Source organism: Primulina tabacum, chromosome 4 (genome assembly GCF_025594145.1).
Source record: "Primulina tabacum isolate GXHZ01 chromosome 4, ASM2559414v2, whole genome shotgun sequence".
NCBI lineage: Eukaryota > Viridiplantae > Streptophyta > Magnoliopsida > Lamiales > Gesneriaceae > Primulina > Primulina tabacum.
The window spans coordinates 7,607,625-7,631,030 of NC_134553.1; the positions used below are offsets into that span (position 1 = coordinate 7,607,625).

The 23,406-nt window shown below is 35.4% G+C and overlaps 2 protein-coding genes across 8 annotated transcripts; one reads left to right on the forward strand and one right to left on the reverse strand.

Moving 5' to 3' along the window:
• Positions 1-5,234: 5,234 nt before the first annotated feature.
• LOC142542915 (uncharacterized) lies at positions 5,235-9,667 on the forward strand. 4 transcript variants are annotated; one of them, XM_075649814.1, is made up of 4 exons: positions 5,235-5,622; positions 5,915-6,002; positions 6,104-8,694; positions 8,798-9,666. In XM_075649814.1, the coding sequence occupies exons 3-4, from the start codon at positions 6,183-6,185 to the stop codon at positions 9,244-9,246; spliced, it is 2,961 nt and encodes a 986-aa protein (XP_075505929.1). In that variant the 5' UTR covers positions 5,235-5,622; positions 5,915-6,002; positions 6,104-6,182; the 3' UTR covers positions 9,247-9,666. The 4 variants fall into 4 exon arrangements, with proteins under 4 accessions (XP_075505929.1, XP_075505932.1, XP_075505933.1 ...); XM_075649817.1 differs by lacking the exon at positions 5,915-6,002 and having other exon boundaries at positions 6,140-8,694; positions 8,798-9,667; XM_075649818.1 differs by lacking the exon at positions 5,915-6,002 and having other exon boundaries at positions 6,143-8,694; positions 8,798-9,667.
• Positions 9,668-12,908: 3,241 nt separating this feature from the next.
• LOC142542916 (protein SPA1-RELATED 2-like) lies at positions 12,909-21,985 on the reverse strand. 4 transcript variants are annotated; one of them, XM_075649822.1, is made up of 9 exons: positions 21,853-21,985; positions 18,388-19,583; positions 18,080-18,270; positions 17,602-17,759; positions 16,419-17,235; positions 15,211-15,357; positions 14,388-14,705; positions 14,245-14,304; positions 12,909-13,775 (listed from the first exon to the last, which is right to left on the reverse strand). In XM_075649822.1, the coding sequence occupies exons 2-9, from the start codon at positions 19,547-19,549 to the stop codon at positions 13,584-13,586; spliced, it is 3,045 nt and encodes a 1,014-aa protein (XP_075505937.1). In that variant the 5' UTR covers positions 19,550-19,583; positions 21,853-21,985; the 3' UTR covers positions 12,909-13,583. The 4 variants fall into 4 exon arrangements, with proteins under 4 accessions (XP_075505937.1, XP_075505936.1, XP_075505935.1 ...); XM_075649821.1 differs by adding an exon at positions 21,626-21,755 and having other exon boundaries at positions 18,080-19,583; positions 21,853-21,962; XM_075649820.1 differs by adding an exon at positions 21,614-21,755 and having other exon boundaries at positions 18,080-19,583; positions 21,853-21,962.
• Between the last annotated feature and the right edge of the window lie 1,421 nt (positions 21,986-23,406).

Here is a 23,406-nt window from a genome sequence, read left to right on the forward strand (position 1 = left end):
AAAGCATACGATAAAGTAACCATGTGATTCACGTTTCATGTTTACACAATCCAAAAGCCTTAAATGTCATTAAACGTACATTTGAAAATCGAACCGAGATATATGCATCGACAAGTTCAAATATTCAACGGGGAATTAAAGGTGTACGTGGATGAGATAGGTGAGAGCCAAAGCCAATAACATCAATCCACAAGCAATGCCCTGATCAATTGTAGTCCCTGGTGAGGTCAATGAACAAAGTAATTATCATAATCGTTCTTGCTTAATTACTCACTTATGCAAGAGTAGATGCGAATCGGATTATATCTGTAGTGATTGCAGAATTCATACGATGCAGCTACTAAACCAATAGTCAATTAAAAAGGGTATGTAATTCTAATTCTCCAAAGCTGGATGTTTCCAATCAGCTTCGTCTGATGTAGAAAGATATCAAACCCCATGCCACTTAACTAAGATACATTCCCACAATTTCTCAATGAATCAAGATCTTTTTTTCCTCCCCTAATTACAGTTTTATCATCATCATTCAAGTCACAAAAAGAACACGATTTCACAAGCTTTCCGGAATTCATCAACACACACACACACACACATACACACACATACATCAGAACGGGAAAATGACAAAACTTGTCACGCCCCGCGACCGGGGTTAATCGACATCGGTGTTGTTTATCAATCACACAATCGAAAACAACCAGCCTCGTAGCACAATATAAACCGAAACCAGTTTATTTCATAAATCTCAAAAAAATATCAATGTCTTTACAACTGAAAAGGATAAAATGCAGAAACGTTTTACAACTGAAATTACGAAAATTCGAAATCCAAATACTACAATTCTCGAAATATTACGCAATTCACCAGCCCCAGAATTTTTCTGATTCTTCTTCCTCAACCTGCTCTTCGGATTTATCTGGGAGGAGTAAGGGCTGAGTATTTTGGGAAATACTCAGCAAGCGGGGGTCATTCGAGTACAAAATAACAATGTGCATAGTATTTCGAAAACACATAACTTGTTCAACATTCACATCACATGCATAACATTTTCCAGACACTGAGATTCCTCAACTTTATATGGTTTACTGATATCAGTCCCTAATTTTTACTCATCTAAGGAGGCGAGGCCGAATCGTTTATATCCCCACCGTATGAGGGTCATATCATGGTTGGAATTCCTACCCATATCGGGTTGAATCCTCACAGTGTCAAAACATAACTCATGCCAAAACTCGTAACCAGAAGGTGGTAGAAGAAAGACTGTACTCGACCGAATCTTTTAAAAACCGAAAATACATGCACCGAAAATTCAAAATTTAAAACAAGCCCACTTACCTTAGGTCTTGTAGAAAAAGATGTGAGAAAGAGAGAACCCTTGCACTGAAATTTTCGAAATTCCTGTTCCGGCGGCTGGACGGCGGCAGCGCTTAGCTGTACTCGAAAATCCTAAGGACACTAGAGGGGAGTCTCGAAATTTGAGAGGGAATTATGGTGTAATTTGAGAGCTATAGAGCCCTCCTATTTATAGGGGTTGGCTGCTATCGGGATCGAGTGATATCGCGTTGAAATCTGACTCAAATCTTTTATCTCGAATCGTGATCTGTCTATTCGTGATTTGGGTGATAACCGATTCCAAATCTTTCATCCCCTAAGATTTCGAAATTTGCATAATATATATGTACAATGATTAATTCAAACTCTAGTGATTTTATTATCTCATACTTGATCTTTTATCCCGGTATCTCAATTTCAACTCAAATCTTAGATCTTTTAGGTGCTTATTTTCGAAATTCCTTAATAAATTCTTGGATGGAGATAGATTTATTCCTCCCAAGGTTCAGGTTGCACGATAAATAATATCATCTTAATCTCGAGCTTCAAAATTCTGCACACGATAAAATTATCCACACGACTTAGATAACCTTGCATGAAATCTTATATTCTGAGTGATAATGATAACATTAATATCCAAGATTACAACATCCTAGTATAATCAAATTATTAATCTCATATGATCACGATTGTACAAAATCCCGGGTTTTACAAAACTAAACAAGGCTTCCCGTGTAATAAATCCCCGAACATGATCACCTACATCTTGTAACAAAAATAATGGCTTAAAAACAAAAGAAAAACGAAAAATAAAGAAGCAAAACTGACCATCACTGGGTGCTGGAGCAGGGGCTGGGAACAAAGGCTGGGCCTGAACAGAAGGCGAAAGAATTGCAAAAGCAAGACCAAACATTGCGTATACCCTTAAGGAAACCTTGCAATCCATTGCCATTTCTTTCTTTCTTTCTTTCTCTCTCTCTCTCTCTCTTTCTCTTTCTCTTTCTCTTTCTCTTTCTCTCTCTGCTATAAAACCTTCAAAGGAATTGCTTGGCCCTACGCAGAGAAAATAATGCAGCAAGAAATTGTCAAAATAGTAAAAGTAAGTGCATAGTTTTGAATAAATGGATGATGGTGGTTGGGTAGGGGAGACGGCTCCGTAGCATGTCCGTTTGTAGCTTTTTACGTTGTCATTTCATGTTATCTGTCTCTACGGATTCCACTTACGGAAAGGTACCCTCTGCAGCCGGTGATTGCTAAAACATTATTTTACCCAAAATGTGGCATGAACTTTCACTCCACTTCTGGTACGTTGACATAGATCTTTGTCAATATTGACATGGCCGATCACCGAAAAAACCCATCACCCATGTAATAAAAAATTTGACATTAACCATGGATCAACCAAATATAATTTTACCCTACCTGTATAATTTTTTTCTGCAAATTATTGAATTTTTTTTAATTAAAATCAAGACAGAAGGAAGTTTTGTACTCGCCCCGGTGCATTTATGTTGACTGATGGTGGTTGTTCAATATTTATAAATTAGTTTTTAATAATAATAATAATAAACATTTTTGAGTATTTTGAAATTTATTTAAGAAATTATTTAAAATAATTTCATGTCATTTTTTTAACCAATCATTTGAAAAAAAAATAAACATATTATTTCGTTCTTATTTTCATTTCATTTCAAAGTTATTATATTTCTATTTTGTTTTATTTTATTTTATTTTTCAATATATCAATTATGGATAAAGATATTTATATTATTTATTTAGATATTAACTATGTTTATCCCTTTGGATGTTTCTGTGGATTCATGCTGTCGTCCCAAGTCAAGTGATAAAAATCGACTTTCATCATTCTTCAACAACTTTGCACTTTTACTTTGAAATTTGATGAACTAAGTTGTAAAATAAATCTTAATTTTGTTTTGTTTTTTTTTTTAGTTTTGTTTTAATTTAACGATTTAAAATCATTTACTTATTGACTTTTGATAATCAAGGAAAATTTTAGAGTCCGCTTCCAGCAAGTGTCACTAGTACAGACGCAGGTTTTGAAATTACCATGAGCCTGAAATCACGAATAGGATCGTTAGAAGAGGGCCGAGAGGATGTCCCGGTGTTGCTCATCCGACGCTCAAGTCAGAGACTGGGGATATATGGGGGAGCAGCTAAGTGTGCTGCTGAAAACAATATCTTGAATCCCCAAACCGAATACTCAAATTTGGTATTCATAGGAGAATACATGGATCATTGATGGGCTTGTCTTCCATTTGGGCTAGAGATGAGCCAGAGGTAGTGGGCAGGTATCATGACAATAAAAAAAAATCAAGTTAATTTATACAAAACTATTAAAAAATTTACCATAAAATAATTAACAAGTATTCTTAAACAAAGTTGTCGTCGGAAGGCATTTTGGGAATGAATACAATGAAATTCTGAATAAGCATAATATATATTCGGGGAAATTGTAGAATGAGTTTCTAATATAAAAAATTTCAAAATTATTTTATTGACTATATAATAATTTTATTTGCATATATTTATGTGTGTGTGTATATATATTATATATATATATATATAATTTGGAGCATAGCACCATTATTTATGTACGCTGGAAGAGGTCATACGTACTACTTGTCTTATTTTATGAAAATAATTTATATTATGATCATCGTTAATTAATATATAGTTTCATATGCAAGTGCACAATTTTTTTTTCATATTATGATAAACCGGCTAAAATTTTATTTTTGCATTCTTTCCAAATGGACGCCACATCAATTAAAAATTCAATTAAGTTCTTCATTTTTTTTTTATTTTCTGTCACATGTATAAAAAGTATAAGTTAAATAACAAAAACAAATAAAAAAGAATGGTTCAACGATTCATAAGGCCAAAATTGTCACAGTAAATACAACTTTGAATTCCTACCTCAATAAATTAATTATGTCTACATTCTTCCCCCTTGTATAGTTTCCACGTTTACTAGTTGTTCATTATTAGACCCGTTCTCGATGGATTATTTATTAATTAATTATTTCAAGACCGTCTATTCATTTCATTTCGTCCTATTTATATATATATACTAGTATATCATCATCGCCCGTGCTTATACTAGTAAAATGTAATTAAAATTCATTATGAAATTTGAGATTATTAAATTTAAATTAGGTCATACTATAATTACAAAAACTAACGAAGGACTACATTATAATTTGAAATAATAAAATAAAAAAGACAAATAAACTCAACTCAAATTTGAAATAATAAAGTTGAAAAAATACCAACCATGATTTCATTTTTGGTTATTTCTTAATAAATAGTAAAAGATTTCTAGCATGCAAAATATCTTCGATTTCATAAATGCTATAATTTTTGTCGTTTTTCATAACTCTTCAATGTATATTGGATAAATTTTTAGGCTAACGCAAGAGTTTACAAATAACCCTAATCAAGTAAACCGCACTGACAAACTATGTACGAGAGCTCACCCGAAAAAGTGTTTGATAGAGAGAATCAAACTTCCGAATATTAATTAAATAATCATCTACTTTGTCAACCAGAGCATCCCTTAATAAATCTCTAGTTGTTTTTTTGTTTATAGTTCAAGCTCTTTAATTTTCTACATTTCGGATAACATATAAATTTTTAGGCCTTTTAGATTTTAGATTCGATATATAATAATCATCTAATTAATTAGGTTATGTAGTCTAAAAATCAGAAAAACAATTTGTGTATCGAAAAACACAATATATCTCTATTATTTATTTTTAATATCATATATCCATAAATGGAAATTGTACAAAGAAGAAAAAAGCCAATGGATGGAAGTCGCGAGAAAATTATATTATATTATTTAAAAAGAAGACCACAAAAGACACGGAGATTTCAATGGCTTGGAAATTCTAGTAGCAGCCAAAGCTATTCAGGTGGTCAACAAAATACAGACAAGAAAACGAAACTAATTTCGAATGCTAAATTTCGACTCTCCGTTTCAAATGGGTTAACGGGGTTTCAGGATTTTAACAGACAAGACGATAGTCTCCGGATTTTGGTCTACGTTGTTCAAAACAAAATTTGGGGATGTTATTCCTTTTTCCAGTTATTTTGGTAATTCTCGTGTTGATATAGAACCAATTTCAGGAATCAGGGATAATTTTATTATCCGTGGTGGTTTCAAATGGGGTTCTGTTGAACTTCCTTAGGAATCATGTAACTCTTTGAAAATTCGGCATTTTCCCTGTGTAAAATCCGTAGGAGGTTCAAGAGAGAATTGAACAGCAGGTACGTACGAATTCATATTTCTCATTCCTCCATTTCTGCATTGTGTTGTGCATGAAATTTTATTGCATGGACAATATTTGCGTATCACGAACCTTTCATCTCTCGTGTGATTTTGCATTTCATCCAAGCTTGTCATAAAATTTCAAGAATTCATTTTTGTCATAAACTCCCAGTTTTATCAATTTTAGCGTCTCTATTTTTAAGGGAAAATTTATCATAGTTTTCTGGGAATTTGTAATTCTGTTTTTCGAAAACTCATGCATAAAATTTTTAAAAGGTTTTCATTTAACAGAAAGAGGGAAAGGAGGCAACCGTCTGGTTTCCCGGTGTTTCCGCCATGAAGTTTATGTGGTGAAAATCTAAAACTCTTTCCCCGGAAGGTACATTATGAGGTCATTTAATCTTATGACAAAATTCAAAAATTAAATTTTGATAAGAACCCTTTTCAATCGATTCTGTACACATTCTTTGTCGTTTGCAGTTAGCGATTAATGTTTGTGAAATTTCAATCGGACAGCAGGTGAGGCTTTCCTGGATCGAACAAGGTTGTGAAAGCTGGGATGGATCAATTTAGGCAGGTTGGGGAAGTTTTAGGTGGTTTGAATGCCTTGATGGTATTAAAACATGAAATCCCGATCAACCAAAGACAGTGTTGTTTGCTTTACGATATGCTATATTTGGCATTCAAAACGATTTCAGATGAAATCAGGCAGAATTTAAGGCTTGAAGATAGGCATAACAAGTGGAAAACACTTGAGCCTCCAATGAAAGAGCTTCACAGAATATTTAAAGAAGCTGATCTCTATATAAGACATTGTTTAGAGATTAAAGATTGGTGGGGTAAAGTTATTAGTCTTCATATGAATAGGGATTGTGTAGAGTTACACATTCACAACTTGTTGTCTTGCTTCCCTGTGGTTATTGAGGCTATTGAGACGGCTGCTGAGATTTCGGGGGTGGATGAAGAAGACATGCAGAAAAGGAGACTCGCCCTTTTGAAAAAGTATGATCAAGAGTGTGATGACCCGAAGATGTTCCAGTGGATGTTCGGGAAACAATACTTAGTGCCTCGAGAAATTTGTGATCGGTTAGATATGGTGTGGAGGGAAGATAGATGGTTGCTTCTCCAAAAGATTGGAGCGAAGAAAGTTGTAGAGGGGAATTTGGTAAAACTAGCAGAATTTTTGCTTCAGAAGATGAATTCAACAGAAAACACGAGGGTGAAGCTCTTGCCTAGTCAAGTTTTGGTAGGATCAAATGACTATTTTGTGAAGCGTCGTTTGGGATTAGGAGGAGGGAATTATAAGGAGATTCATTGGTTGGGTGAGAATTTTGCTTTGAGGAACTTTTATGGAGACCTTGAGCCATTAAGTGCTGAGATTTCTTTTGTTCTTTCGGTATCTCATCCCAATGTGTTGCAGTACCTTTGTGGCTTTCATGACGAGGAAAGAAAAGAGGGGTTTCTTGTTATGGAGCTTATGAACAAAAATCTTAGTACCTACATAAAGGAGAATTCTAGTCAAAAGAAGCACAATCCATTCTCTATACCAGTTGCCGTAGATATTATGCTACAGATTTCAAGAGGAATGGAATACCTGCACTCGAAGAAGATCTATCATGGAGAATTGAATCCATCAAATGTCTTCCTCAAATCAAGAAATGCTTCCATAGATGGTTTTTTCAAAGCAAAAGTGACAGGTTTTGGCTTGTTGTCCAGCAAGAACTATGCTTCCCGAAGTGCAAAACCGACTGGAGTTGATCTTCATATTTGGTTGTCCCCGGAGGTGTTGGCAGAGCAAGAGCAGCACCTTGGTGGCAAATGTACTGCAAAATATTCTGAGAAAGCTGATGTCTACAGTTTTGGGATGCTCTGTTTTGAGCTTTTAACTGGGAAAGTCCCGTTTTCAGATGGCCATCTTCAAGGGGAAACAATGGCTCGAAATATACGAGCAGGGGAGAGGCCGCTTTTCTCGTATACTTCACCAAAATACCTAACAAATCTAACCAAAAAATGCTGGCAAACGAATCCAAATCTTCGTCCTACTTTCTCATCCATAACTAGGATACTACGTTACATCAAGAAAATCCTTGTTATAAATCCTGACCATGGTCATCCAGATTCCCCACCGCCACTCGTAGATTATTGCGACATGGAGACTGGATTCTTGAAGAAGTTCCCTGACGTAGCAGAACCCGTCTCACAAATCCCTTTTCAGCTGTTTGCTTATAAACTGGTTGAAAAGGAAAAAATCTGTGTTAAGAACTGGGACTTAACTATCGACGGATTAGCAGTTCACCGTGCAGCATCACTGGGTGACCATGAGCATTTGGCAGCCATTGATGATCTATTCCTTGCACCAAGTGATAGAAGGTCAGTTTGTTCAGAAATCATTGACAGGAAATATTCAACCATGGTGGATCTGAGATCAGTTATTTCTGAGATACCCCATCGGAAACTTCTTTCAATAGACCAAAGGTCGTTTAACTCTGAAAGTCCAGGAAAGAAATTTTCTTTTACCGTAGCTGATCAAAGGCAGCTGGCCGTGGCAACTCCTGATATAAGGGTTGATCAAAGGGAGGATAAAATCCAGGCCATGGAGAACAAAACTGAGAATAAAATTTTAACCTGTCACAAACTTAACTTGGAGATTCCAGACAAAGTAATTTTATCAAAATCAGCAGAGAGTAAGTCAGCCAGTCCCAGGCCTCAAGAAAATAAGAAATCTGCAATAACCAAAGCGACTGATCAGAATCTAGAAACCACTGAAGACATGGAAAAAATATTGGTGTCAAAAACTGTACTTGATCACAAAACAGTTACCTGCGAGTCTTCAGAGATGAAAATGACTTCACGGGCCACAGGATATCAAAAATTAGTTGAGATTCCTGAGAAGAAAACACTGCAACGCACAGAATTTAATCAGAATATGGTTTCTGTTTCTGCTGAAACTTCAGGTGCGAGAGGTGAATCAAAAACTAAAAGTATTCAGAAAGATGGAAATTCAAAAAACTCAGAGAAGAAAGCGCTACATATCAGGAAACTTAGAGAGACAGAGACCAAACAGCTTCCAGGTTAGTTTTTCTTTCTCCCTTTTTTATAACCTGTTTAGCTTAGGGGTATGAAATAATTTTCTTTGTTATGACCTGAAGAGTATGTAATACATTTGTCTAACAGGAACATCGAAAAGTGACTCACCAAGATCTTCACCAACAAGAATTAAGAAAACAAATCCAAGTTACTTTGCGTCTTCCTCACCAGCAAGACTCTCAAAAATTCTTCCTGCTAACTCTACATCGTCCTCACCAGCAAGACAGTTCAAAACAAATACGAGTTACTCTCCATCTTCCTCACCAGCAAGACAGTTCAAAACAATTCCAAGTCATTCTCCATCTTCCCCAGCAAGGGACCTCAAAATGAGTTCTTCTTCACCAAAGCGGTCAGCAGTTCATGCATCGACAGAGCATTCATCACCATTAAATCGATGTTCACGGTGTTCACGTCTTGAAAGACAGATCTCAGGACCACCAACTGTTATGAGCCCACAAAGACCCACAATAGATCAGGTTCAAAACTCGTGTAGCATTGTTGTGTTATCCAACAATTATAGATATTCAAATTCATAAATATGTTCGTGAAAGGAAAAAGAAAGCAGTTTTTGATTCAATTACTCATTTTACATTGTTTTTTGTAGCCAAAGAGCTAGATATTTAAGACTTCATTTGATATTTAGTGAATATGATAAATGTTTCTTTCGTCTTTAAATGCATCAATAGCCTCTAACAAGAAATAGACAGATATTCAGTGTTTAGGATCAAGAATTTGCATCTGCAGATCATATTCAAGATCTGACACTGTAGCGCATGTACCATTGTGAACTACATTTCCTTACTCAATCCCAAAAGTGGCAAGTATCTTTGAGACGGACCCAATCCTCATCGACTTTTTCAGCAGAAGCAAAGAACTCATTGCCAGGTGTTGAATATCCGAAAATTAGATAAGGATGGGCATTTGAATTAGTAGAAAAACATTCATCTACTTAAATATTTTAAACTTAGGATTGATTAGACTAAGTTGTTATCCACTTATTTGATTTGTAAAAATATATCTTGTACTTCTCAGTTCATTAAGAAATAAGAATTCATCTTCTTCAGCATATATTCTATTATATATAATTACATGGTATCAGAAGTCGGGTTCGACCAATGACAAAGTACGGCATGGCCTCCTCTTCCGACAACACCTCCTCTCTGGTGACCACGACCCCAAGCTTGGGCGATGTGCGTCCTCTTTCCATCACATTACATAAGCTAAATGGCCGTAATTTTCTGCCTTGGTCGTAATCTGTAATGATGTTCATCTGCAGTCGTAACAAAGAAGACTTCCTTACGAGCATGGTGACCTGCCCTGATTCCGGCATTGCCAAATTCAAAACATCGAAGGCTGAGAACAATTTGGTCATGTTATGGTTGATAAATTCACGGTCACTAACTAGTTTTCTACCCTTACCCGCCATCGGCAGAAAATTGATTTGATCGAGGAACATGCCTGGATTCACCACTGATGAGAAACTATACCGATCCATTGCTAAAAAGAAACACATGTTTAATTTTTTTTTAATGGATTTATATAGCAGTCTCGATGATGTCCGTGGTCGGGTCCTTCGCTTAGGACATCCGAATTTTGTACCTTCAAAAATTATTTCCGTTTTTATCCAATAATAAAGGTTATTGTTTTCCTCATTATGATGTTTGTGAACTGTTGAAATATTCTAGTAACACTTTCGAACCACAATCATATACATCATCCAAACCTTTTGCCCTTATTCATAGCGATATTTGGAGTCGTTCACGTGTGAAAAACATAATGGGTACGTGCGTGTTGGTTCTTATTCTTTGTGGATGATCATATTCGTCTGTCTTGGTTGTTTCTCATGAAAGAAAAGTATAAGGCTTCCACTATTTTTAAAACCTTCCACGCTATGATCCGAACACAATTCTCAACCAATATTCAAATCCTACACACTGATCGGGCAAGAGATTTCTTTAACTCTATCTTGAGCGATTACCTAATCGCTGAAGAGATTGTTCATCAAAGCTCTTGCATTGACACCCCTCAACAAAATACCATAACGAAAAAATCGTCATCTCCTAAATGTTGTCTGTCCGATGTTATTCACTCGTAATGTCCCTCATCATTTCCGGGGTAACGCCATCTTACAAGCCACTTACCTCATCAATTTTGATCCTTTTTGTGTCCTAAACTTCCGAACACCAGTTCAGACCCTCCTCGAGTTTTACCCCAATTCCCACGTCCTTCAAGTTCTCAACTGTATCTTTATGCGGTTCTCTCCTAATCATAAACGATACAAATGTTATTCTCCTACCACCGGAAAATTCTACTCTTCCATGGATATCACTTTCAATGAGGTTGAACCTTTCTTACCACATTCCTCGGATTAGAGGGAGCTTGTTATGAATTAATCTCACAATCTGGAGCTTATCAACATATTAAATGACTCTCAGACACATCTTACAATTGACCTAATCTACACAATCCCACTAGATAACTCACAGCCTCATCCTGAACATCCTATTCTACCTTTTGACTATTTTTATTCTCGTAGAAGGCCACTTTCACATGGGAAACAGACCGTTGATTGTAAGTGGATTTTTACAGTAAATCATAAGGCTAATGGGAGCATTGAACAATTTAAAGCACGACTCGTAGCAAAAGGGTATGCCCAAACATAAGAGATAGATTATAAAGAAACCTTCACACCTGTAGCTATCCATCATTGCAAATTTGGACTGGCCTCTATATCAGCTCGATACTAAAAATGCCTTCATAAACGGATATCTGGAAGAATAAATCTACATGAATATACCACTGGATTTGAGTCAAATACTGCTGTACACAAACTATATAGGTTGAAAAAATCACTCTATGGACTGAAGCAATCTCCTAAAGCCTGGTTTCACAGGTTCATCAAAGTCTTGGAAGGAAATGGATACATGTAGTGCCAACAGATCGCACAATATTTATCCAACACTCCAACAAAGACAAGATCTTTGTTATCATTGTATATGTTGACGATATTGTTATCACTGAAAACCATGAGGAGGAGATCATTTAGATAAAATTGTTGATCTCAAAGGAATTCGAGATGAAGGACCTAGGGCACTTGAAATATTTATTGGAATAGAATTGTCCAGATCAAAGCATGGAATCTTGATTTCACAAAGAAAATATGTCTCGGACCTCTTGAAAGAAACAGTGATGTAGGGGTGCAAGCCCGTCGATACTCCTGTGGACCCAAATATAAAAATTGGAAAGAAATAGGATAATCCGCCGATCGACAAAGGAAGATAGCATAGATTAGTAGGCAAGCTGTATATTTCTCACAAAAGACTTAACATTAGATTTGTTTTAAGCGTCATTAGCTAGTTCATGAACAATCCAACAGAAGAATACATGGAGGCCGTTTTTCGGGTATTGAAGAATCTGAAGGGATCTCCTTGAAAGGAACTATGTTTTCATTTAATTATCACAAAATATATACAATTATACATTGATGTTGACTGGGCAAAAATTTCTACGGACAGACGATCCACATCTGGGTATTGGTCGTTTGTATGGGTAACCTAGTAACATGGCGTATCAAGAAGCAGAGCAGATACAAATTTTCGGTCTTTGGCCAATGGAAATTGCGAAGGTATATGGCTTCAGGAGACAGTAGAACTGAAGTGTGGCAATCAAGCTGCAATCAGTATTGCCAATAATCCAGTTCATCGTTTTGAACTAAGCATGTTGAGGTTTATCATTTCATAAGTGTGAAGATTGAGAAGGTAATCTTGAAACTTAGCTACGGTCCTAGTCATTCACAAGTTACACATATCCTAACAAAGACCTTGTTTTGATACAATCCAACTTGAAAAATAGAGTTGAAAATTCCGAAAATTAGATAAAAATGAGCATGTGAATTATTAGATAGACATTCATCTGCCATTTTATAGTTTAAACTTTTCATTGATTAGATTAAGTTTTTATCCACTGATTTGATTTATATAAGTATTGGTTGTACTCGGTTAATTAAAAGAATAAGAATTCATTTTCTTCATCATGTATTCTATCATATAAAACCACACCACGTAAACTTGAAACTGAGAATTGGAGATGCGCGTCATAAGATACAACATAATTAAAAAAGTGCTAAGTTCAAGCCTGAAACAAATCAAACTTACAAGTGAGAAATAAATATAACGAATTGGAGACGAGACCCATATGATACAACAAAATAAATAAATTGTTAAGTGCAAAGCTTAAACAAAGTAAATTTACATCAGATTTGAAATAAAGATAACCATCAACCAACCATCTCTGTAGTTTCTTTACAATTTTATATGAGAATAGGAATTCATATACAGCAGCTAATGCTGGTATGGTATAGGCTATAAAGCTTGTAAGACTTGTAACAGATTGGAATGTACAATGAATGCCGCTGAGCAGGCTATCCAAACCACTCAAATCCAACGGTTATCTTACTGTAATATGAACGGTCGAATATATTTACAATAGTGTGCACTAATTTGCATAGGCAGGTTAGTCGAATTTTTTTTCTGAAACTTACGTAAAAACAGATGAAGACCTACATGCCTCAGCCAGTTTATCTTCATCTTTACAAAACTGAGGTCAATGGTAAAACCTCGCACTTTTTGACATACTTAGAAAACCATGTCTAGTGTCCAGCAACATGCATGTTTTCGCAATAAATGAGTGTTGCAGATCCTAATTCTCTAAATATAGATTCATACCAAAGCCACGTTCTCTTCAAAAGCTGAAAGTCCATTTCCAATATTATTCTTCCAAAGCAGCAATGCGAGAACAAATAAAATGACGGGCCTTTGACAAGATGAAAGATACTTCACTTAGGAGCAACTTGTATGTAGGATAAACATAGTTTCTACACCATTTGCAAGAGCTTGATACGCCCAGATGAATTGGCAGCAACCACCATATTTGATTTCCTTCTCCAGCAAACGCTGGAAACGAACTGTCCATTTGAATCTTCAGTCTCCTTACCAGTTATGGAATCAAAGGAACCAAATTTGTGGGATGTAATGGGCATTGACAGAGATTTGTAATAGGCGAATACCTGCGAACCAATTACTGTGTCATTCAAAAGCTTGAAGATTGACAGGATCCAGCAAAATTTCTATATGATTACATGATATTCAGAATTATGAGGCTATGTTATTTGGACAAGGAATCAACTATTCTTGTTTTTAAAGAATGGGTATTTAGTAGGATAGAAGCCACGAGCACGAGTAGACACCAAAAAAAAAAACATGTTCAAACATATCGAATAATTTCGATGAATGACGGTATAGTTGAGCTTATAGGACCATTTCAGGATAGAGTTATCTAGATAAGAAAAACCTTGGACAATGGATATGTATGATCAAGCGCCACCAAGCAAAATCAGTAAAAACCATAACTCCAGCTTCAAAGGCCAATCATTTAACTTTAGTTCTTTCTAACAGATCACAGCACATTATTTTCTCTCCGTTTTTTTTTGTTATCACATAATTATACAGAAGTTGAAAGCTGAAACAGACAACCACCTCGTTTGTCTCAGAACCACATGTAATATATCCATCATGAGCTGATAGTCCCACAAAGTTCTGCAAGAGCGGATAGCAGAGTTAGGCAACAAGCATTTTCCTAAGAACTAATAGATGAACATAGAAGACATGGAGTCACCAACCTTCTCGTTAGTATGTCCTCTAAGAGTTAATACACAAGCATCCTTTGATAAACAATTGGAGCTAGTTTTATTAAGATCCCAAATTTTTAGGGTGTTGTCTGTAGATGCAGAAACAAGAGTTCCTGCATCCAAGAATTTAGCATAACTAACAGTTTTCTCATGGCCAGCCAATATGCACCAAGGAACTGAAGCCTTGCGTAGATCGTAACAATAGGTCTTATAATCAGCAGAGCTAAAAGCCAATAAATGAGCTGAGTCAGCTGAGAATTGCACACAGCACACATTCGCATGGTTCCTGATCGTGCATAAACTGTTTTTCTGCACCAAATGCTACAAATCAATTTTTGGACAAGTAGAAATCAAAAAAATAAATTAATTGCGGGTAGTGACTAGAATCATCAAGGGATTTAGATACAACTTCAAGGATCATATGGGTTTTGATTCCAGGTATTAAGATCCACAAATAAACTGGACAACCAACCCATAGAAAGTTACAAATATTTTCTTTAATAAAGGCTGTTAGTTATGTCATGTTTTTAGAAAGTATGACAACAAGCATTTTACTTTTGGCTCTCATGATTAATATCAAACACACCATACCAACTCAAACAACTCTTGTTTTTAACAAAATCATCAAATCTTTACAACTAGCAAGAGCTTGGTAAAAGTTCTAATCCACCTACAACTTTGAACTTATTATCCATTACCCAGTACAGAAGAACAATTACTTGAAACCCAGAAAAAAGTGGAAATTCTAGGGAGGGGAAAGCTTTCAACAAGTTTAGCAGCATAAAATACATAAATAAAACAAGGAAAAGCACACCTCATTAATGCTCCAAAGTTTCACCAGACGATCATCACCACCACTCGCTAATTTCATAGGATTCACATGAGAGAAATCAACAGACCAAACCCTTTCACTATGTTCAATGAAATGTGAAAAACTCTGACCTGTTCCTGCATCCCATAACTGTGACCATTTTGAGCACGTCAAAAAGTAACTCAGATAAAGTAATACAAATCAACATCAATAGTGAGAGGTCAATGTAACAGGATACAAATTTATAATATTCAAAAAGGAAAAGTGGGTTAAAATTTGAAGTACAGATACTGAGAAAGGATATCTGACAATATGACAAGAACCATATTATTGTGACGTTCGGTTTTCATATCCTCTTGAGACATCATACTAATATATGCTTCCACTGCTATGCGAATGCGTGCCAATCACTCTAGCTCTGAGTAATTTGTGGGTAAAGAGTGACCAACTAGTTTGCTGTCAGCAGAACCTCTTAGAACTGTTAATTAAAGAGTTCTTCAAAACAGGTTTACATGGATGTAACAACTATATTATTCTCCTTTCACTGTCATTACAACATTCTTTTTTCTGCAAATGCATGCTTCACAGCTCACTCTCATGGTCAATTTCTCAGAGTTTCCGGGAAGGCGTAATATGATACATAATCAAAATCAAAAGACAAAAAGTAAAGGTTTCAGCCCACACAAGTTATTTTAGGTAAGCTAACAATTTAGTAAAGATTTCTGCTCTTTCTTTCTATGTCAATCTTTGAGGTTCATGTTCACAGAGAAGAAAATGAGCAGGCCTTGTTCAAGTGTTAAGCAGTGATGTGTATGTCATGATAATGAATAATCCTTTTAGCAGGAGTTGAACAGTTTCTCGGTATGGATTAATAAAATGCTAATACGTAAATGGTTGACACTGTAATATAAAGACAATATTTTAATATATGTCAAAAAGCCATTAACTTTCCGGAAACTTCCAGGAAACATGGAAGGGCAATGAATGACACTTTAAATTCAAACAATTAGCCACATATATTTTCATATTTTAGAATTCAAGAACAGAAACTGAGGCTACGAAAAATAATATAATATTTCCAAGAGAAAGACACTGAGCAAACAATCCACAAACTCGATTTTTGATATGAGTAACATTAGCAACTGTAGTATACGTACAACAGTACATATATTTCATTCACAATCACCACAAAGAAAGAAGAGGAGACTCACCTTGACTATGCCTTCATAATCGGTCGAAGCAATATAATTTTTGATGTAGCTATTCCAGCAAATGCAACTAAGTTTTGATTTGTTTGCCATCTCAACAACTGGATAATGAATGTCGACTGAATCATTAAATAGCGCTTCAAATTCAAAAATTTTTATCTTCTTTGACACCAGTCCAGCAGCTAAGTAGTCCTCATCCCGGTCAAAACTCAAAGAACATATAACATTAGTGAAACTATTAAATTCTCCATTCCGCAAAATCCCACGCACTTTGAATTTGTTATAGCGAGCAAATTTGCAGAAACCATCAAAGAAATCACCTAAACGATCAGCACCATCACCTTTCTCCCTCCCCATTGTGCACCAGTTTTCCCGAGCTTTTAACAGTTCTCTATCCCTGTGAATGGCGGGATTACCATCTGACATCTGAATGTTAGATCTCATGGAAAAGTAAGCACTATCAAGTTTCCTGATGTTACTCATCAACCTTGTTCCTTTATCACCTGGAGGGGTCAACTTTGAGAACACTTTTGAAATTGGATTATAATACTCGCTGCCACTAGCAGTAAGTGACTCTGGTGCTGATGAAGATAAAATTAGTAGCTTTTTAGATCCTCGTTCCTCAACCTCATGAATGTCAGTTTCTAAGCCATGGATTTGTTCCACCAGATTTGATGCATCCTTCTGTTTTTGCTCACTTAAGGATGAAAGAAAAAATGACAATAATTCTGATTCCCCGTCTTCTTCATCAATGGAAGACAACAACTCACCTCCAGATGAGTCCTGAATTCCACTTATAAATTCAGATTGCAGAACTTCCCTGTTATGCAAAAGTAATGAAAGACATTGAAATTTACATTACAGCAATTAAGGAGTTTTAAGAAAATTGTCACATGGTTAACATACGTTCAGTAAGACGACATGTTCAAGACTAGATTATTCATTTACAACACTGGATTCTTTTTTACATTCATAAAACATATTTTTATGAAAGAACTGCATTAAGTTTCAGTTCATGCCACTAACATACTGAGATTATCTACTTCTGTATGTGAACATTCGGAGCCAAACTAGACCCCACATTTAATTAGTTTACCACACCATTATGGCATACAGCTAACAGTGCAATAGGAAGACGACAATTGTGGAGACAGAAATTTTGAGAGCAAGAGATTTTTTAAAATACCTTGCTGTTGGTCGCAATGAAGGTTCAGGATGAAGCAGCCAGAGACAGAACCCAGCTTCCCTGGGATTTTCTGAAAGGAAACTCGGCGGAAGAATCCTATGCCGTAAATCAAGCATCGCAGCAGCATGAGATCTTCCAGTACCAAACGAGCCAAGTAACTGAAATTACCATCAATATTAGTATTAAACACATGAACCACAGATAATTTTACATATTAAAAAGGTTTGAAAATGAAACTTATGTTTTTACTTGAGTAAATGTAAGCTATTAGCTAGATGTTAAGACCTCTGGCCGTAAATTTTAATGCATTACAAAGAGAATATTTTTATTCGGTGAATCGTTGATTTCTCATCAATGATGTCGCACTATACAAATGATACATTCATAAATATCACCTTGAAAATTTTCTTTCATTCAGAAAGAAACACTAAAAATGAAGGCCAGATAGGAAAACCATTTAGACAAGGCATCCACAAACCTCAAACAGTAGAACACCCAAGTTATAGATATTTGACGCAAATGTGCAGCCCATCTCTTCGGGACTGGTGTACCACTTCTCTTCCAACACACAACTCGCAGAATCCTGTGATGGATGAGATGGATTGGACACATTATCACTAAAAAAATTTCCCTGGTTTTTAGCTTCTGTTTTGGGGTTGTGCTCTTCATCTACACAATTTCCAGGATCCAGAGGGTCAGAACCATCTACCTTGGAAACTTCTTTGAATACAGACATATTGCCAGATCTGGATGGAAATTGGCTCCACCTTTGAATAAATTTTATACCTTCACTTATTTTTCGCTTCTTCCAAGCCTGGTTGTCCAACAATTGCATGTCTTGATGTACAGGTCTCTTGTCATTTTGATTATGATGTGGCTGGTGAATCACTTGATCTGCTGTGTTTGCTGAGGCCTTAGCACATACAAATGACCCTAGATACATGATCTCAGATGATCCCAACAACTTGAAGCAGGAAGGCCTCAATTCTTGCAAAGAAACTCCCTGGTAGTGCAAAAAATCCACAAGACCCAGAACCTGTCTAAATATACACAAGCTACCAACTTTATTTTCCTTGTTTTGGCCTGCTTCTAGCCACTCTCTCAAATTGATTCCATCACCATTATCATTAGAACTGGGACCAGATGATGACTCAGAAATACCATGTGAAGTACGTGAAACAGGTTGCACAGTCGGGCTTAGTGAAGCAACGGAATTTTTAAAACCAGCAGCACTAGGCTTTGGACAATCCTGGATCCGGGACTCCATAATAGATCCTCTGCAAGCACCAGCTTTATGTATCACACCCTTCCCTCCCAAAGTACTTTTTATGAAGTATTCAGAGAATCCAGATTTAGATAAAATTTTTGTCCGGATGCCTCCCAGAGAGTTCAACGTATCTCCAGAAGCAACTTCATCGTCATTACTTGGTAAATTGTTCGCGACTTCATTATGATCAAAGTTTGGTTTTGGTTTATTTTGATCTAGAAGCTGAGAAAAGAAACTGTCGTCTTCATCCTCCCAGGCACTTGACGTTGCTTGACTTTGTTCTTTGTACTCGGATTCGCCAGCCATATGATGCAAATGCTGCCACTGGCTTTTCCTGGTTTGTGTTCTTCCTTTAGTATTCGAAGTACCCACTACAGTCAACTTTTCTCCATAATTTTTCAGAATCAACTCTTTAACCATAACCCCTGCACCATTGACACATCGAGGACTAGCGACTGCATTATCAGAAGAATCAATTCTGTCTAGGTCTTTTGCATTCAGAATATCTGTATACAACTTTCTTGCACTCTCAGGATAATCATTCGTACTGGGAGTTAACATTTCATTTGATTGAAACATGCTGGAGCTTCCAGGCTCCAATGAGACCTCGTCATACTCTTTATTTCGAATATGTGTGTCGCTAACAGGTTCGACCAGCTCATCACCAATTGCTTCATCCATACTGTCTACGATATTCTCATACTCAACTTATTGCCTTCCACAGAAAAATAAAGCCATGACATCAGGATATGGTATTATTACATTTAGATTATATATTCAATTTGCTGGATGAAGATTAAGAGAAAGAGAATTATAATGATAAAAACAGCATAAATAACAATGGACAACATGTATACCAATTAAACAGTTTGATATAGATTATTTTAACCTACAGGTTAAAGATACAGAATTCCAAACTCTCATATTCCAAACAAAACAATGCTGCCTAAAGGTTTGTAGCCAAATAATTGCAAGTAATAACGAAAATAACAGACATAAACATCATCATTAAAGTGAATTTTTTTTAAGTAACAATTGTAGCATAACAAAAGTTCGAAGGAAAAATTAATCAAACAACTAATCCAGCTACAATTTAGTTTCACAGCTGAAATATCACACAAACCAAATGTGTGTAGCCAACCTAAAATTAACTCCTTATACTATTTAATGTCCAGTGAGCTTGATGTGAAAATCAAAATCATCACACGGCAGAGCAACCTAAAGGTCCGCATTGCAGATCTTTAATTAGCATTAGTTCAAACAAAAACAGAATGATGTGATGCATTAAATTTATCGAAGTAACAATTACAGACGCTGTGAACTGACCAATTTCATCATCTATGCTTTTGAGAATTTCCAATTTTATCATAATTTTTAATGGAAAAGCGAAACAATTTATCAAAAAATAGTATTAGGTTGCATTTGGATGGCTTGATATGATTAATAACCCAATGCAATCAAATGTTTGGTTGCAATTTTGTGTATTGATTACTTATCTCGCGTCAATCAAATCATTAGTTATTATCTCACACCAATCAAAATCATTGAATTAAAATTACAATATTATCATTTATATCTTTCTTTTATTTATATTCATTAATTATTGAAAAAAGACAAAAATGTAATTTATCATATTTCTCATATTAATCAATCAACCAAAATATCCTACACAAATATTTTAACAATCGTAATATTATTTATCTATACAATCTCATCAATACAACTGAATGGACCCTTATATTAGCTATTAAGTATAGTATACACTACAGATAATGATAAATAAGTTGAGCCTGAACCCTAAATCGTTCATATGGAATATCTCATGACTTGTTTAGTATAACTATACAAACAAAATATTGTATTCCCTTTAACAAATTTGTATTGTGAATTAGTTATTAGTTTTCATTTCCTTTTCGAAAGTTGGAATGATTGAATTGACAAGAGCAGATTAATTTCTTTATAATGCCTTCCTTCATTTTGATAATTTATTCTTTTACATATGCAAGTGTAGGAGTTTATTATATTATAAAATTAGACTTAATAATATGGATCCAATTTGAATTTCTTCGAATTTTGACCACCTTCTTAATAGTTTGATCTTTTCCGTGGGATCTATAATACAAATTCTTTAAATAAATCTAACACTTCAAGGGAAAAATAAACATCTTCGACATTGAGGGGGTCAAGCAACCCCCTCAAGAAGGGGTAGCTCCACCTATGAACATAATTAATTTTCCCCTTGCCTATCTAACCAAAAACATAAGCTAAAATAAAACTGAATATATAATAAATGACAACGAAGATACTAGAACGCAAGAAACACGGACAACATGTGTGCAACTGTAGGTTGCTAAAAATGTGGTGTTTTCTGCATTAGCACAAGGCAGTGACAATAGCAGTGGTTGTTACCCTCCTAACTTTGCTCCTCAACGCTTTGGAAAATTTCAAATTTGGTCCCACTTCATTAGGTACATTCTTAGCCCCTTTATTTAGTTTTTAGCTCCATTACTAGGGTGTACCATAAGCAATGGAAACAGCAGTTTTCGAATAAAAACAATAGAAAACGAAAAGCTTGTTCTCACATGACCTGCAGCATATCGAACGATAAGAACGGAGCATTAAAAGATAAATATGAAAAAAGAGTGAAAACCCAGAAAAAATAAACAAAAGTTAAAATAATATGAAAGAGGAGTTCAAAAATCTGAAACTTCATTCTCAAAAATAAATTAAAAGGCAAAAATTTACCCAGAAACTTACATCACGCAACAGAACACGCGATCATATCAAAATCCTCAATTTAATTTCCCATAATCAAGCAAGACTTAACATGCAGTAGTGCACAAGAATTGTCCAAAACGCTAAGGACTCAATATCTCTTTCAATAAAGCTGAATATAAAGTACACTATATTAAACTAAACGTGAAAGGGGGAAAAGACCTAAAAAAAAAATCGAAATTTAAGTCAGAGAGTGAGTTGAAACACACCTCAGAAATGAAGAGCGGGGTAAGACCAGATTGAAAGAAGACATAAAATTGGGAAAATTGTGAGCCATGGAAATAACGAAAGCCCTAATTTTAATTTAAAGAGTTGTTTGGTGGCACGATGGAGATATGAGACCTTCCATCATATCGCAAAAAAACATTCTCTCTTTAGTTGTCATTAGTCAAATTTAAACGTAATCTAACCAAAAGTTTTATATTTTTATTTGAGTTTTATTTTAATATATTTAGTTTCAAGAATTTAATAATATTATATAATGACAAGGAAAGGATGATGGTCAATCTTATACTACTTATACACAAAAACTCATGTTATTTGTAAGACGGAACAATATCTGTGGGGACTCGGACTGCTAATCATGTTCTTAATTATCATTAGGATAATTTAATTAATTATAATAAACAGGTCTAAATTTTTTTTTTTAAATTGCGGAACGTAATGGAATACATGCAAATATACATATCAGTATGTTAAAAGTACAAGTCTGGTACTATGTACAATCATTCGAACTAAGGTTTAACAACTAAATATCAAGTGTCCAAACCCTATCTCTAATCAAGGTCCGAAGTCTCCACTCTAATCCCGATCTCTCTTCATCTTCTCGCCCCTGAACCTGTCCCACCTGTTGACATGCACACATACAAACACGACAACAGCCGGATAACTCCGGTGAGAAATAAATCCCGGTATAAATCAACGAAACATGCAGTTATATCAACAAGGTAAAAGCATGTAAAACATGTAACAAAATCAGAAACATAATCAATATAAAATCGCCAATCAGACTCGTGACTCCACGTTTCAGACTAGACTCAATTCTAGTCTAGGGATCCCGATTTTCAGACGTTGGCATTCCATATCGATCACCAGTAATAGAAGAAACTCCAATTCTATCCACATCGATATGGTATTGATCACCAGTAATAGAAGAAACTTCAATTCTATCCGCATTGATATAACCAAACATCCAGTGTCTTGACCTAACCGTCACAGACTTTGGCGTTTTCATCAATTTCCTATCTTGTGACATCGTGCAATGTGCCCATGGCGATCCCACCACTATCAGGCACTTCTGTCACAAGATCACTCGTCTAATACATGCTTCCTATAAATCAATAGAACAAGCATATCAAATCAAATCAATAAACACAATCATAATAATAAGTATGTGATTTAGGGAAACTCAAGTATATCCTACTTGAGTCGATCTCCCAATATCACATTGACTTATACCTTTCGTCTGTAGTCTTGGTCTGAAGCAATATCAGTTCTGAACTCAAGACTGTCTCTGTAAATCTGAAACGAAATATCGAGGATCATAATATCAATATTTCATTCTCAATTCAACACTGAATCTGTTTAATCTGGATTTAAGTCAAATCAACGGCATAACGGCACAATCTCAGTATCCTCGTCAATACCAAATCAACAGACATCAATTACAAATCATAACTCATATCCGATACAATCTGTAATTCATTCATAATCCAAATCTGTCCGATTTCAAATCAATATAATCAGAAACTCATAACAATTTC